At 49.2% G+C, this 16,142-nt stretch overlaps 1 protein-coding gene across 11 annotated transcripts in view; it reads left to right on the top strand.

Annotated features, from left to right (window-relative positions):
- PAXIP1 (PAX interacting protein 1) overlaps window positions 1–16,142 on the top strand; it is a 50,262-nt gene that overhangs the window by 25,691 nt on the left and 8,429 nt on the right. For all 11 annotated transcript variants that reach the window (XM_072763229.1, XM_072763231.1, XM_072763235.1 and 8 more), the window contains 10 exons: window positions 3,216–3,870; window positions 4,325–4,419; window positions 7,215–7,310; window positions 8,208–8,345; window positions 9,004–9,125; window positions 9,511–9,695; window positions 10,748–10,791; window positions 12,652–12,722; window positions 13,962–14,064; window positions 15,043–15,211. In XM_072763229.1, coding sequence (XP_072619330.1) covers window positions 3,216–3,870; window positions 4,325–4,419; window positions 7,215–7,310; window positions 8,208–8,345; window positions 9,004–9,125; window positions 9,511–9,695; window positions 10,748–10,791; window positions 12,652–12,722; window positions 13,962–14,064; window positions 15,043–15,211 — 1,678 coding nt within the window. The remainder of the gene's footprint in view (window positions 1–3,215; window positions 3,871–4,324; window positions 4,420–7,214; window positions 7,311–8,207; window positions 8,346–9,003; window positions 9,126–9,510; window positions 9,696–10,747; window positions 10,792–12,651; window positions 12,723–13,961; window positions 14,065–15,042; window positions 15,212–16,142) is intronic.

The raw sequence follows: 16,142 nt of genomic DNA, 5'->3' as shown, positions 1-16,142 counted from the left end.
CGCCCATGGGCAGCAGTACCCCTGACAGGGCAGAGGGGTGGTAGAGCCGTGAGCTGTGTCCCTGTACCAGGGGGCTGTCGGGGTGGAGGCGATAGGCAGAAAGCACTGGAAAGCCAGGGGCTTGAGGCGATCCGGAGAAGGTAGCCGGGGGGCAGCCTGTCAGAAACCAGGGAGTGATGAGTGTCACAGGGGGAGACGCTGGGCTATGCAGGCACACCTGTCCTGTGCAGGCAGACAGGTGAAGTGTGCCCATGGGGACCTGCCCCCGGCAGGCTTGAGACTTCAATGGGCCAGAGTGCTGAGCCCATGGGGAGCCTTGGGAGCCCTCATGCCTCCTGGAGTTGAGGGATCAGGAACGAGCCTTCAGACTGGATGGACAGATGTGCTCCCTGCTCTTCATCCGCGGGCTCTGTGGACAGTTCTGGGATCCCTGCTGGCCTTTGCCACCGTACTCTGTGATGTCAACTTGAATCTCACGCTTCCTAAATTCGCATTTGGATATGGAATAATATTGCAAGAGGTGGAAAGACATGACCACACCAGGGAGAGGGACGCACCCTACAGGAGAGGCTTGACGCCCCCACCCCAGGTGCTGCCCACAGGGTGCTGCGAGGCAGGAAGCCCCCACCCCCCAACCCCCCTATGACGGCCGGGCCCAGCACTAGGGGGAGCAGCTGTGAAGAGATTTTCGGAGAGTTTTTCCACAGTGTAAGAACATGGGACGTTTTGCTGCCAGATGTGAAGAAAATGAATTTTTGAAATGTTACAAATAGAAGACAGATTTAGTTTAAAATTAGATCAGGGGTTGGGAGAAGAACATAGCTAACCATCAATCTGTTTAAATTGCAGATTTTTAGTGGTTTGGAGCCATGTTTGTATTATAATTCTTTATGTATTGGGCCACTCAATATATAAGTAATTTAAAGATTATCATAGTATTATATGAAGAAAAAATTCAGACTTATGTGATCAAGCAGCTAAGAATCTTCTTTCTTTGATTCCTCAGTACTAACGTGTTCAGCCACAGATCAGAGGGTTGAAAAGCTGGCTGATGAGTCCAGGAGGTGTCCTGAGAGTTACTTCACTGGGTGGCCCGCCAGGTGCCCGACTTTCCAGGCCATTGTCCATCTCACTCAGGCCAGTGCTCTTGTCCTGACCTCCATCTGCTCCCAGTTGCCTTGTGCTCACAGCCTGGCTTTCCCCAGCTTCTCAGGTTGTGATCACCACACAGAAGGTGCCCTGGCCCTCCGGGCCCCCTGCAGAGTTGTCCTGGCCATTCTGAGGTGGGAGCTGAGAGGACCAGCCTCGGGCTCCAGGCTGTGGAGCATACATGAGGGTCCCTCAGACCTACCAGAGCCCCCCCTTTGATCTGGGTGTGGGGGTGCAGGGGCAAGAGCCCCAGGGCAAACGACTGGTTCCACCCTGTTCATTGTAGCAGACAGGACATGGGTGGTTTTTTCTGAGAGTAAAAATATGTACGAAATTTTAAAAATTCAAATGGTCCCTACTGTAAAGTGATAGAGTCCCTTCCATCCCTAACTCCTGTTTCCACTCCAGAAGCAGCCCCTGTTACTGACCTGCACTGTGCGTACAGGCTCATGCTTGATCCACAGAAATACAAGCAGGTGCTCGCCACCCTGACCCACGTGTGATTGTGTGGAGGTGTGAGGCTTTGATTGGTGTCCTGCCATCTGGGTGTGGTGGGTGCTGAGGTCAATCTACCTCCTCTTTACAGGGTATTTTTTAAATGCTTGTAAGCATAGAGAAGAAATTGTTGCCCTATTATTTACAAATTTGTTTAAAAAGTTTCTTCTCTGTTTAGAGCTCCACTGAGGAGTTTTTGAAGAATGAGGAAAACTTAACAGAGATAAAGAGGTCCTACCTGTGAGGTGTTTGCACGGACAGCTGTACTGAGCGCTGGTGTTTGACCCACTTCAGTTTCAGGCCCCATTGTTTCATCACTAAATCTGGAGTCTGTGTTACCTTTGCAAATTATAAAACCTTTCTGTTTTGGAGTCTACTTGGATGGAAGAGATATTTTAAGATCATGTTTGAGATCGTCTTATAGCTGTGCCTTATATTAAAATTGAATTTCTAGAGTTTAATGTAAATGGCCAAGTGTGCCTTTAATAGGATTAAGTTATATTTATTGAGTTTTAGTAAAATCTATTTGATTGTTACAGTTCTCTCAACCATAAGAAAATGGTTTCTTATTTTGAGCATATTGGGAAGAAATTCCTTGTAGAAATTCCTCGTTGTTGTTTTATTCAGCACCATGCAGGATAAGAAAATAACCTACCATCTGGGGCTCTGGCATCTCCTGACTCCCTCCCACCCCTCAGCTTGTACAGAGCTCTTGGAGTACTCTTGTCCTTGTGAAGCAGAATGAGCTAGAAGGGAAACAGTCTGCTAGCTGGGTTTCTCTCTAGCTTGAAACACTTTTGCCACTTAAAGAGCCCCACGTCCTTTTTGAGGAAGGCTGATATGCCAGCTACACGGATGATTTTCCAGTTGGAGGAACATTTACCATTTAAGCAAACCTGCTGTTGGTGTCTTTTCTGTCCCCTGTTGACAGAGCATGCCAGTGCCCAGGGCTTGCTGACCACAGATGAGGAGGAGCCGGCTGCTCTGGTGGGGTTACGTGCTGTCTGTGTCGGGTGCTTTCACTTGGGTGTAGTCAAGAATTCTTGTTGCCTCTCATTGGGTAGCTTTCATTGTTGGGAAGGAGCCAAGGTCAGGCTCCTGCTTGCCATTCCCCAGAGCATCCTTGGGTTAGGAGAAGTCTGTGGAATGTTGTAGATGGGGAAAGGGTCCTGGTGAGGCCCTGTGCACTTCACGTTGTACGGCGGTGCCCGGACTCCCACTCAAGGCCCCAGGAGTAAGTAGGATGCCTTTGTTTTTCTCCCCTTTTTTGGGGCAGCCCTGTCACTGTGCTCTAGAAAACACATCAGCCATGTGATGTTTGTACTAAGTCATGAGCTTATTCTATTTTACTTCAAGTTTTGGTGGTCTCAAAATAGGAATTCACGTTATTGAAGTTGGTGATGCTTTCGTAAATATAAAATGCTTTATTTTTTTGAAGCTTGTTGTTTGGTGCTTCCTATTTCTTTAAACATTAAGGGAATGTGGGAGATGCTCATATTCTCTCAATTAAGGGAACGTTAGTACATTTCAGTAATGATTGCTGATGATTTTGCCTAATTTTTGTTTTCTAGATCTTACAGTCCCTTTCTGCACCTACAAAAAACTTAGAGCAGCAGGTGAATCACAGCCAGCAGGGCCACGCGAATGCCAATGCAGTGCTGTTCAGCCAGGTGAAGGTGGCTCCGGAGCCACACCTGCCACAGCAGCCACCACAGCCACCACCGCCCCCACCGCCACCTCATCCAGTGCTGCACCTTCCCACTCAGCAGCTCCTGCAGCTCCAGCCGCAGCCGCAGATCTCCCAGCAGCCTTACCCTCAGCAGCAGCCACACCCCTTCCCCCCACAGCCGCTGCCCTTCCCCCAGCAGCCCCTGCACCGGCCCCAGCAGCCCCTGCAGCCCCTGCAGCCACAGCAGCAGCACGCCCTGCAGCAGCAGCTGCACCAGCTCCAGCAGCACCAGCTCCAGCAGCAGCAGCTGGCACAGCTCCAGCAGCACAGCCTACTGCAGCAACAACAGCTCCAGCGTCTGCAGCAGCAGCAGCAGCAGCACGTGCAGAGCCAGACACCCCAGGCCCTGCCACACCAGGCACAGCCCCCACAGCCCCAGCACCAGCCTCTGCAGCAGCCCATTCAGCAGCCTCCGCAGCAGCACCAGCCCCAGCAACCCCTGCAGCCCCCACAGCAACCACAGCACCAGCTCTTCGGACACGACCCAGCAGTAGAAAGTGAGTTGTGTGGAATTTATCTGCCTTTCCTGAAAGTCTCGTACTTGTTTAAATGCTGAGAGAGTGGGTTTGAGCATGGGGTGAGGATTCACATCAGAATTTTGCACCCAATGAAGGACTTGGTTATAACAGTGGAGGAAGTGTATGGTCTCTGCAGCTGGGGACGGCATCCCCCTCGAAGTGCATGTCAGTGTCCTCCAGGAGGAGAGTTGTCCCGAGGGCTGACACAGACGTTAACTCTGTTGGTTTCATTTTTAGTTGTGAATATAGACAGTCCAGGTAATGTATTCATAGCAGTCTTTCCAGTGTAGTACTCAGGCTGCTGGTGGATGTGTCCTGGTCAAGAGTGATTCACTTCATAGATTCAGATTAAACTCAGCAGAATGAACACTTTAGTTTTTGTGCACGTCCGCATATTCATGGGGTTTTACTTTTCTTGTATAATTTGTGCCAGTTCCAGAAGAAGGCTTCTTACTGGGATGTGTGTTTGCGATTGCGGATTATCCAGAGCAGATGTCTGATAAGCAGCTGCTGGCCACCTGGAAAAGGGTGAGTCGTGCTTAAAGAAGTAAACTTTGTCCTGAAGACTCTCCTCTCCGAATATAACCTGAACTTCATTCACTTGGCTGCCCTGACACATGCACATCTGTGTTTTGAATGTATTATGGACATTCTGTTTTTTAAGATTTTATTTATTCATGAGAGACACACAGAGAGAGGCAGAGACACAGGCAGAGGGAGAGGCAGAGGATCCCTGTGGGGAGCCCAATGTGGGACTTGATCCCAGGACCCCGGGATCATGCCCTGAACCCAGGGCAGACTTGGGTTGAGCCACCCAGACGTCCGTATTACGGGCATTCTTATTCATATTCTTATTCATATTCTCTGTGACCTTAGGCAAACCACTTTTTTGGGCTTCATTATTGGTTTAGCTGTAAGGGGAAATGTTGGACTTTATCATTCTTCAGATTTTTTCAGTTCAGATTCAAAGGGGTACAAGCTATTTGTATGTAACTGGGGATGTAAGAGTAAGACCAGGATTTTGGTGCCCTGGAATAGGAACCGTCAGCTTCCATGTGCCTTCATCATTTCTGTCTCTAAAGGCAAGTGCTGGAAAATCTTAGAGACTCCAGCTGGGAAGGTCTCTAGTTGTGAACTGTAGTCCCTGTATTGCTTATTTTGTATGGTGGCCTTTAAAGAAAAGGAGAAAAAAAGACTTTGCTCTTCAGTGTCACAAATCAAAACAGACTCAAATTTAAAAGAAAAAATGAGTTTAAGTATGTTTCCAGTGTACTTTGAATGTGCTTCCCTCTGAGTGTTCCTGTTGTTCAAACCCTGCTCTGTGCCAAGCATTCGGTAAGACACAGGACGTTGATGAATGTACAAGTTTGAGAAAACTGTGTATCAGTTGGAGAAATAGCCGTCTGTCCAGGGTATGAGGAGGCAGGATGGCTGGTACAAGGAGAGCTGTAAGACAGAATATCATCCTTTGGCTGAATGCAGCACGAGGGCCAGTCTCGGGCCAGGGGCCTCAGAACTTGGGGCCAGGAGGGTGTCATGAGTCAGGTGCCGCATGGGCAGCTGGAATTAATCAAGTGGTGTCTTCAGAGTTCTTAGGAAAAGTGACGCTGGCCGAAAATGGCATGTCCAGTCTGTGTGACACATGGCGCTGGAAAGGGCGGTGTCCTTGGACTTCCGCCATCAGCCCTCCCTCTGCGCAGAGACAGGAAGGGAAGTGTTAGGCCGAGAGTGGAGGGAGGTGCCAGACAGATATGAAAGTGAGTGTGGGGAGGAGCCAGCCCCAGCTGGAGCAGGAAGAGCGGTCTCCAGGGGCAGCACAAGGTAGAGACGGTGCTGCCAGGCTTCTCGGTGTGCTTGATCGGTGACATACCGATCGGTGACATACCATCTGCTGCACCTTAGTGATTTGGAGCAGCAACGCCTGTCACCTTGCTGTTCCCTCATGGGTGGGAGACATGGCCGGTGGTGCCACAGGGTGGCTGGGTTCAGGCTCTCTGCTGAGGTGCTGTCAGCGGGTGGAGGGGGCCTCTAGGCCTCACTGCACAGGCCCCTCCCTAGGCCTGGGGTAGCCCTGGGTTCTCCCAGGGTGCGGGACCTAAGGCAGAGCAAGGAGGAAGCCACCGCGTGTCTCATGACTGTCTTAGAAGCCGCACGTAGTCACTCCATCATAGTCTGTTGGGCCAGCAAGTTCCCAGGCGAGGGGCCCAGGCTTAGCTCTGAAGGGAGGTGCACCTGGGGATTTGTGGGCAGTGTTTTAACCACCACGATGTCCTTCTTTGTACAGTTTGAGAGTGACCTAGAGATACTCAGGAAGGGAAGAAGAGGCGGGGGGGAGGGAGTTTGGCCCTGGACTAGCCTTGGGGAGGGGCGCGTACAGTGGTTGACCCGTGGCCGAGCTTCGGGGAATTAAATCCCAGAGACTCACTCCAAAGAGAATGGTGATGTGGCCAAATGAGGAAGGCTGGAGGCAGGAGTGTTCCAGGCAGTAGGAGGTCAGGAGATGTGGAGCAGGTAGGCTACATTAGTGATTTCCAGAAGACATGGCAGGAGTGTGGTGTGGCTTCTGCTGGGGAGCGAGAACCAGTGGAGTGGGAAGTGGGTGTTTCTGTCACACCTTATGAAACTGTAGACAAACTGCTATAATAACTGAATTTAAAAAGTAAATGAAGCAGGATGGTTTTGTGGGCAGAAATTTTATCATAGTGCAGGTCTCTCTCTTGTGGTGCATAGTTTGGACTCTCAGCAGCGCTGGCCTGCACGTAATGCCCATGGTCAGACCTGGGGCAGGCCCTCCCCCAGCTCATGATCACCATGAAATGCCACTTCTCAGTAGTCACTAACTTCATACTGCTTTTTCTTCTTTTAATAACGGCCCTTAACCAGGGTTGCTCTGCCTGCCAGGGCATGTTTGGCCATGTGTGAGGATGGTTCTAGTTGTCACACGTTGGGGGGTGGGTGTTGTTGGTTTCCAATGGGTACAGTCAGCAGCACGGCCAGTTCACAGCACAGCTTCAGGTGGTCTAAGACATCAGCAGTGCCAGGTGGAGAAAACCCAGTTTCAGAAAGAGAACATTGTGTTTCTCTTCTCTTTCCTTCTGGAAATTCAGATTAAATGAGTGCTGGAGTTCATTTTTATTTCATGGTGCTGGGTAGAAAACCTGGTAAATACAACCAACATATACACATATTACACTTTGGTGAAATACACTGCAAAAAATAAACAGTGGACTTATTTGATAGCAGTCTAATCTGAAATAATAATTCTGCTCTGTTCTCCTGAGTCCATGAAGTTGATTACGACTTTGGGTCTTGTGTGTGTCCAGATAATCCAGATGCATGGTGGCGCTGTGGACCCTACATTCTCAAGCCGGTGTACACACCTTCTGTGTGAGAGTCAGGTCAGCAGTATGTATGCACAGGTGAGTAGTGTGGCCTCAGCTGCTACTGCAGCAATGGCCCTTTTCACAGACCGTCTAAGGATTCTAGAGACTGGAGAGGAACTTTTTTCTACCTCTAAAAGTAGGGAAGTGCCTTCTTAGTAATTTTCATCAGTCTTTGGTGGGACGGATATGTTTGTGGATGGAGAAAGTGCAGGACACCCCTCGTAGTGTTAAGGAAAGGACACAGGCCTTTGGCTCGCTTCAAAGCTGCACTGACTGAATGGGGGGCGGTTGCAGGATTTCCCACTATTGTGGGGCTATGTACGCAGGGCTGGACTGAACGTCTGTAACGCCCCCTGGGGCACAGTCCCCTTGTCCATCCCCTGAAGTGCCATCTCTTCTCCTTTCCTGACAATGTGGTTATTGGTGCATAGACCGTGGTCAGTAGGTGTGTGGTGAATGGCCTCCCACAAACTCCTCTTAAACACGGTAACCATATACTGGATCCCCTTTCTAACTAAAAATGTGGCCATGCTCGTGATGGTTTTATTTTTTCTCTCTGTGGTTAATTTTAAGTGGGTAAGTATGTTTTTTCCGAACTTGTTCTCATTGGGGCTTCTGTGTTCTGAAGGGAAATGTTAATTTGGTGATCATAGACTTCTCATGCCACAATTGAAGTTATTTTGGAGGCCATTGTAAAATGTTGCTTTGGTCCCTGTCACAGGCTATTGGTGTGTAGGTGGCCACATTCCTAGTTGTGTGGAAGTCAGCCTGCTCCTGTGTTGTCATTTAAGTAAATCAGGTGCTCTGTGTCACGTGATCCCCATGGGGCTTCTGTAAAGGTGTCACTGTAGTTATACAGCCTGACAACTGGGTATTTAATCCTGCAGCTGCAAACACCCCAGCACAGCAAACCTGTGATTTTGTGTTTGGTAGGCGATCAGGGAGAGGAAGAGATGTGTCACCGCACACTGGCTGAACACGGTCTTGAAGAAGAAGAAACTGGTGCCGCCTCACCGTGCCCTGCATTTCCCGGTGGCATTCCCCCCCGGAGGAAAGCCATGCTCCCAGCACGTAAGGGACACCCCTCTGCTTCGTGCTCGTTCTCCTCCTCCCGCAAAGCGGCCCCACACTGCCTTTGTCTCCCACGTGGGCCCCAGGGTACCGGTCCCGGTGCACTTCCCCTGGCCCCGGCTCCAGAGGGCCCAAGTGGCGCCAGTACCTCACTTCCTGTGTTCCTTCAAACCGGCAGTTTCCTGTGGAGCAGAATTTAACCACGTCTCTCAAATCTGTAACACTACTTAAAATCCAAAAGTAAAGCAGGCGACTTGCACCGGGAGTGGCCCCTGCAGGCAGGACCTGATTCATAGTTGTAGGTTCTCACTCAGACATTCTCAAAATTGGCATCAGTGAGAATGAAGAACTGGCTGAGTGTTTACGTGCTTAGTAAAACAGTTTTGTTAGAATGATCTGAACAGTGTCCTGTTAACACAAGAGAGGCGTTCCCATAGTTGGTGTCCTGATTCCCAGCTCTCCCTCTGATGGCTCCGCATGAACCCTATTTACCACAAAGTGCCGATTTTGACGCTCATCGGAGTGGCGTTACGGCCTCTGTGCAGAAATGTCCAGCGGAGGCTGAAAATACATGCGCATAAAGCAGGCCCAGAGAAGGAGGTGTTTGCGGGTTAGATCACTGCTGCGTTTTGGCCTTATTTGCTCTCTTTGTGCTTAGATTATTTCTGTGACTGGATTTGTCGACAGTGACAGAGACGACCTGAAGCTAATGGCTTGCCTGGCGGGCGCCAGGTACACAGGCTACCTGTGCCGCAGCAACACGGTGCTCATCTGCAAAGAGTAAGTGCGGCTCTGGGATTCCCATGGCGAACTGCCTTCTTGCATTTCTGAGCACAGCCTGGCTCTGCTGGGAGTTTGCAAATCGATGTCTGTTTGAACAAGGGCAGTGATGGCAGAAGTATCTATAAAACAGTGGAAGGAAATTAGATGAATTAGGGAGATGAGAACTAATTAGGTAGTGGGAATAAGGTAAACCTTTTGAAGTAGTGGATGACCTGGTGACCCAGCAGGAGCCCTGGGACGTGTCCTGAAATGACCAGCCGGAGGTTATCATCACCTGTGCTAAGATACCCCTGGTATTTCTATGTTGTTGAAAATAAACATTATTTTGAATAATAGACAAGTCTAACATTTAAAATCTTTTTTCTTTTAAAAAAAAAAAAAGACCAATTGGTTTAAAGTATGAAAAAGCCAAGGAGTGGAGGATACCCTGTGTGAATGCCCAGTGGCTTGGCGACATCCTCCTGGGAAACTTCGAGGCGCTGAGGCAGGTGCACTATGGCCGCTACACGTCGTTCAATCTGCAGGAGCCATTTGCCCCGACGCAGCATCTGGTTTTAAATCTTCTGGGTAAGTGGAGTTTCACGGGCTGTCAGACGAAGAGGGTTACACATGCTCCTGCCGCTTCTTTCTGACCTGAGGCATGGTCGTGGCACTAGCTTTCCCATTGTTTGTAATTGACATCATTTCCTGTCTCCTCACCCCCCTCCACTCCACCCTGCGCAGGGGTTCCTTCTGGTTTGCTGTGCTTGTTCGCCTTTATAGTAGATGCTTACAGCTGGGAGGAGCACTGTTATCTCTTCAGCCAGCTTGCACTTCTCCAAAACACCCCCACCCCATGGAATGTGCCCTGCTTTCTCTCCTTCCTTTGTAAGTGAGCACCCCAACTCCTCCCCTTGCCCTTGCTGGACCTTGGGCAAGCATGTGCATGTCTGCTGCTGCTCCTGGACTGTGGCCTCCTGCTCCTGGGGTCCGTTATAGCACTTGGTTCTGCTGCACATGCTTAAGTGAATGCACCCAAGGAAATGATCATTCAGGCTTTGCTTTCATATGCTTGCTTTTTAAAAGCTCATTCAGCTGGATTTTTGGATGGCTTTAACCATGAGAAAGTTCTTCATTTTGAGCCATAATCTCCCTCCCTGGGATATATGTGCCCATCTGCCTTCGGTTTTGAAATGAAAGCATTGCAAAGACTCATCGTCCTTCCCCGAAGCATTTAGTTCGGCTGTTGTGGGGCGGGGGGGTGGGGGGGGGGGTGGGGCGGGGGCATGCTGTGTCCTTCATGCTGGGCTCCTGTTGCCACAGAGGATTGTGGCTCACAGACATGGCCGGTGGCCCCCAGACTGGGCCATGGAATAGCTTTGCTTTAGGCCCCTGTCACTATGCTCCTCGTCTAGAGGATGCTGGGTACTGAACCCCCTGAGCACAGCCCCAGAGCTGCTTGCTGCACTCCCTCACCTGCCCTTATACTGGAAGCATCAGCACAGTCTTTATATGCATCCTTGATAAATGCCCATGAGGCCACCTATGTGTCGAAGGCTAACCCCAGAAAAGGGTTTCACAAACAGGCTTTTCCAATTCAACAGTGTGTTGTTGTAAAAATAACTTGTTTCTCTCTCTAGATGCTTGGAGAGTCCCACTGAAGGTGTCGGCAGAGTTGCTGATGGTAGGTTGAGTCTTTGGCCCAGTCGCTTAGGCCGTCACATCTTAGAAACACGCAGTGGGTATAGATTTGTATTTGTCAGTTAAAAACTCTTCAACTTGTCAGCATAACAAATGAAGTTGTATCTTCTTGCTTCTCATAAAGTGTTTAGCACACCTTGGGTCTTTCCCCCCTCAGTTGATGGTATTGTCCCTCGTTGGTACTTACAGAGAAGCTCAGTTGGCTTCAGAGCAGAGAGTGGAGGAGGAAGTAGGACAAGTGCCCATCTTGTCTCTGTCACCTGTGCGGGCTGGGAGCCCTGAAAGCAGCCCTAGCAGCTCCAGCTCATTCTGGGCTGCAGAGGAGATGAGGTGGCCTGGCCAGGTCGGGGGAGGTTTCTGATTCAGGACTAGGAGCAGGTGTGAGTGCCAGCGGATGCTGTGTAGCTGGGGGCCATCTCTGATGGTGGCACGTGCATTGTATTTTCTGGTGTGTTTCCGTGTCACTGCTCAGTAATGTCACACTGTAGAACATGTCTCCTGCTCACGGTCACTGCTGACGCTCCTGCCACCATGAGGGCAGCTATGGTTTCATTGTTGGTGGTAGTAGGGCTTCGTGCGTGTTACCATATGTACCCACCTGGGTTGTTTCAGTAATGGACTTCTGTATCACGTGCCCACTGATGTTCAGTGCATCCCTGAGAGCTACAGAGGAGATTGAGGGTTTGTGTCCCCTAAACACCAACTGAGGAGAGGGCTCCTGTCAGGATTCCCTAGTAGCGTCTCAGCCTGTGCTCTGATTGAGGGCTTGCCCGGCTGTTTTCCAGATCTAACCTGGAAGCCGCTGATGATCATCACAGTCTCTTTCCTTCATGCTCATGATCATGTGCTCACATGGGTTTGTTTTTCTTTGCTTAAACTCGTAATTATGATTTTAATAAAACATGACCAGCCCTGACACATCAGCAAAAGCCAATATTCTCCTAATTCCTTTGGAGGAAAGAAATGTTGAGTGGCTTTTAAGGTGAGGCTGGGAACGTGGTCATGAGTTCTTTCCTTCCCAGACCCCTCTTTCTCTGTGGCTCTGTGTCAGGATTACAGAGCTCTGGGTTTCTTGTTACTGACACGTGGTGGTGTGGACACTTGCGAATGCTTGCTGGCTGCAGAGAGCCGAGGGTGGTCTCCTTGTCACAGTGGCAGTGAGAGAAAGTAGAGCCTGGTCCCATGTGTGACTGGGCGAGGAGGTCCCAGGTGTTTTCTGTAGATGTGCTGACTTCTGTTGTGGTCTTCTATATACAGCAGCTGTGTTTAGAAAGTGTTAAGGTCAGTTAATAAGATAGGTAGTGGTTTCACACAGTAAAATAGACACAGTGTCTCTGGAAGCAGTTCTGGGAAAGCTACCCTGCGGCACGTGGTCCTGCGCTCAGCAGTGTTGCTCATCTGCCCAGTGTGAACTGCAATAGGCAGGATTTCTGCTTGAGGAGTAGTCGTTTTCCAGGGAATATAACTGCAGTGAGAATGTTTTCCAAATTCCAAAGTGGGACACAAGACATATTGGAAGTAAAAACTGCCGTGCAGTATTGAAGGTGGAGGACTGCATGTGCAGCATGGGGGGGTGGGGGAGACGGAGACCTCCTCAGGGCATCTGAGGACCGGGAGGCTTGGGGAGCCTGGAAGGCAGGCTGAGAGGTACACAGAGGTTCTGGAAAGCCCTCCTGCTCCTGGATGGAGACTTCCTTGTCACTCTTCTGGGCTAATGCTAGTTTTGATGCAGTGGAGAGCATGAATTATGTAGGAGAGGGGTTGGTTATGTGACACATAAATCTCTTGGAAGCTCCTGTGTTACTTGTGAGAGTGATTAAAGTGAGTGATATTTTAATTACAGAGTATGAGGCTACCTCCCAAACTGAAACAGAATGAAGTGACCAACATCCAGCCTTCTTCCAAAAGAGCCAGGTATGAATGGTCCCATACGTCTCTTGTGCTTGGTTATTGTTTACAGGGCTGTTTTAGAAACTGGTCACAACTGGGGAAATTTCTGAACGTTTCACAATAAATTGGATTTGTTAATTGCTTCACAACTTTGTTGTGATTGGGATATAAAGGTGGGTAGACAAGTATTTCTTTTTTATTAAATAAAAAAGAATCTTTTCATTTTTATTTATTTTATTTTTTAAAGCAAAACCTTATCAGAACCTCAGCAAAAGTATGGCTGCTGTAGCAGAGCAGGTGGGAGGCCTGGGTGGGCTGGCTGTGCCAGTGTGTATGGGACTGTGCCCTCTGGGCACGCCCTGTGGCTCAGGTGGGCAGGGGCCAAGACCCCTTTGGAAGGACATAGGTGGTACACTGGTCTCACTTGCTAAAAACCTGGTTGGCCAGTACGGGTCAGTAATGAAGTCCTGCCTTATGTGATTAGTAAGGCACAGCAGATACAGGTTGAACTAGGGAGTTTTCTTCTTCATCCATGAGTTTGGAAAAGCCCTTATTTCTGAGCTGGACTTGGCAAACCACAGTTTACCTGCTTGGGCTGCCCTGTGCAGTCACAACCTTCTCATCTCTCCGCTGCTCTGCATCATACTCCTTCCACCCCACATTACAGTCTGTGAATTACAGAAGTATTCAGTAGCATCCTAATTGTGTGACTTTATAAATTTTTAAGAGAGAGAGCGTGAGCAGTGTGGGACGGGCAGAGGGAGAGGGAGAATCTTAAGCAGATTCTGTGCCCGGTGCACAGTCTGACCTGAGGCGTGATCTCATGGCCTCAGGATCAAAACTTGAGCTGAAATCAAGAGTTGGATGCTCAAAATCAAATCAAATAAACCTTAAAAAATTATTTTACCTGGATGATTTCAAATGTAAGCTCAGAGTGGAATTGAAAATTGTAAGGATATGTAAAGACTGAGTGAATTTAAAATGTGTGCTTAAGTCAGATGGCTTGTCTTGAGCCTTTTGGTGTAAGATGGGGGTGAGTAAAGGGCGTGTGAGACTCGGCTGCAGCTCCCGGGACGCTGGCTGGGTAAAAGGGGTGACTGTAAACGGTGGGAAGAAAAGACAGGTACCACTCATTTTCCTTTACAGAAAAATCCCCACATGGTTAAAGCTCTGGACAGTTGTTAAAACTATTAAAATCCCTTGTTAGCTAAAGAACATTTTTATTCTAAGTAAAGTCACCTTTCTGTTCTACTTATTTTATAGAATCGAAGATCTGCCACCTCCCACTAAAAAGTTAACACCAGAATTGACTCCTTTTGTGCTTTTCACCGGGTTTGAGCCTGTACAAGTCCAACAATATATCAAGGTAAAATTATATTCTGCTTTCTCTGAGGGTCTTTAGCTTTGTGCTTTTCTGTATTTATTTGCTTTAGGATAGCAGTTTATTAAAATAACATTTAATCAGGAATACCCTGTTACCACAGTCTTTACAGCGTATGTTTATAAAGTAGTTGTATTTCTTACAATAACAAGTGGTCATGAAATTGTTAATGAGTCTTCAGCTTGTTCTGTGCTTTTTATAGTTAGTTTTATACTTAGACACTTGCTTTAATAGAAAAATATGACTCTGGTGATTAGAGCAAGACCCATATTTATAGTCACGTGAACATGCAAGCCTGCTTGCGCGCCATCATCCTAGAACCCCCAGTGTAGGGGGTATGCCTGCCACTCTGCATCTCCCACAGTAGCCACAGGCCACAGGATGGAGGGCTTGGGGGGAGTTGTGTTCGTATGTGCTTGGATACTAGGTGGGAACGCGACCTTACAGACGCGTCCTGGAACAGCAGCTTCCCATGGGCAGGGCGGGGCGAGGATTGCGGTTTCAAGTTGGCCTGCATCGTGTTTGATTTGTATGTTGTGCTTTCGGTTTTTTAAAGGAAAAGAAACAGTTACAAATGCTGTTGTAAGTTTAGTGCAATTTTTAATTTTTTTACTTTTACAATTGGGTGTAGTCACTGACCTCTTGTTCACTTGTTCGTGTCTTCTCATCACATCTCTGCTAGGAGTCTGTGAAACCAGAGACTGTATGTCACTGTGCTTCATCAGCACCCGTTTCAGCTATAAGCTTGGGCACATTCACACCTTTCATGAGATGTGCTGCCTGGTTCTGGGGCACTTTATCTGTTAGGGATGTGGTGTCTGACGGAGAAGTGCTCTTTTTATCGGGGTTTGTGTGGACTTTATTACAGACACGTGCACCGTCGGCACCGTTGTGCCGTCTGTGCCGCGCTGTCGGGTGGCCCGTACCCCTGTGCTCATCTCTGCTCTGTGCTCCTGCCTTTAGAAGCTCTACATTCTCGGGGGCGAGGTTGCCGAGTCCGCGCAGAAATGCACACACCTCATCGCCAGCAAAGTGACGCGCACGGTGAAGTTCCTGACGGCCATCTCTGTGGTGAAGCACATCGTGACCCCAGAGTGGCTGGAGGAGTGTTTCAAGTGTCAGAAGTTTATTGGTAGGTGGTGGTGTCACTGCCTTAGTTTTTAATGCTAAAAACTGACCCCCCCCCCCCCCCCCGCCATTTTCATCCCAAGAAACCTCTAGTTTGCTTTTTTTCCCTGAGAACTCACCATTGAATTGACAAATAACTGGCTGTGACATGGAAGGAATTTGATATTTTTGCATCATACTATGAAATGGAAAGGTTGTGGTCATTTGGACAGCGTTAGGGGAAAATAAGCTCTCTGCCACTGCTGTTTTGTTTCCTGGTCAATGCACTTTGTTTGGACACTGGCTGTAGAGTGCAATTCTCCCACACAGTGGTGTCCATGAGTGTCTTGGTGCAGTTCTGATGGCAGGTTCCGGCAGAGGGATGGGTGTCTCCCTCCCATCGCCCACCCCTCACCGTTCAGAGCCCTCAGAGTGGCTTCCTTCTAGGCAGTGAGGCTTACAGACAGCATAGGAAGGGTTTTCCCTTTGTCAGTGTCCCCAAGCGTTTTCAGACTTTACTACATAGGGAGTCCAGTCTGTTTCTCCACAGAAACTACGTGGCCAAAATTGACACGCACCTTTGTTATGACACGCACCTTTGTTAGGTAAGTTAGCGTGAGCAGCAGTGGCAGTGCCTTCTGTGTGCGGGTGTTCCCAGGGCACTGTGACCCCCACACGCACATGCTCAGCCCCCACTTGGCCACCAGTCTGGGGGGAGTGAGAAGAGAGGGGTTTGGCCCTGTGACAAGCTTCACCACAATCTCAGTCTGGTTTCTTGGTTTTGGTTCTTAAGCCCCAACCACAGTGGTGCAGAGACTTAGCTCCCCTGTGTTCCATTCCCCCCATCCTGTGGCTGTGACCTCACTAGCCTCTGATTAGGGCACACACACACCCATGTTTCTATGCCAGCCATGTACCCCAGAGGCCGCACCCCCCCTTGTTGCTGCCCCTGGAGC

Source organism: Vulpes vulpes, chromosome 7, assembly GCF_048418805.1.
Source record: "Vulpes vulpes isolate BD-2025 chromosome 7, VulVul3, whole genome shotgun sequence".
Lineage (NCBI taxonomy): Eukaryota > Metazoa > Chordata > Mammalia > Carnivora > Canidae > Vulpes > Vulpes vulpes.
The sequence above is the reverse complement of the archived record's forward strand: the minus strand, read 5'-3'. Positions and strand labels throughout refer to the sequence as shown.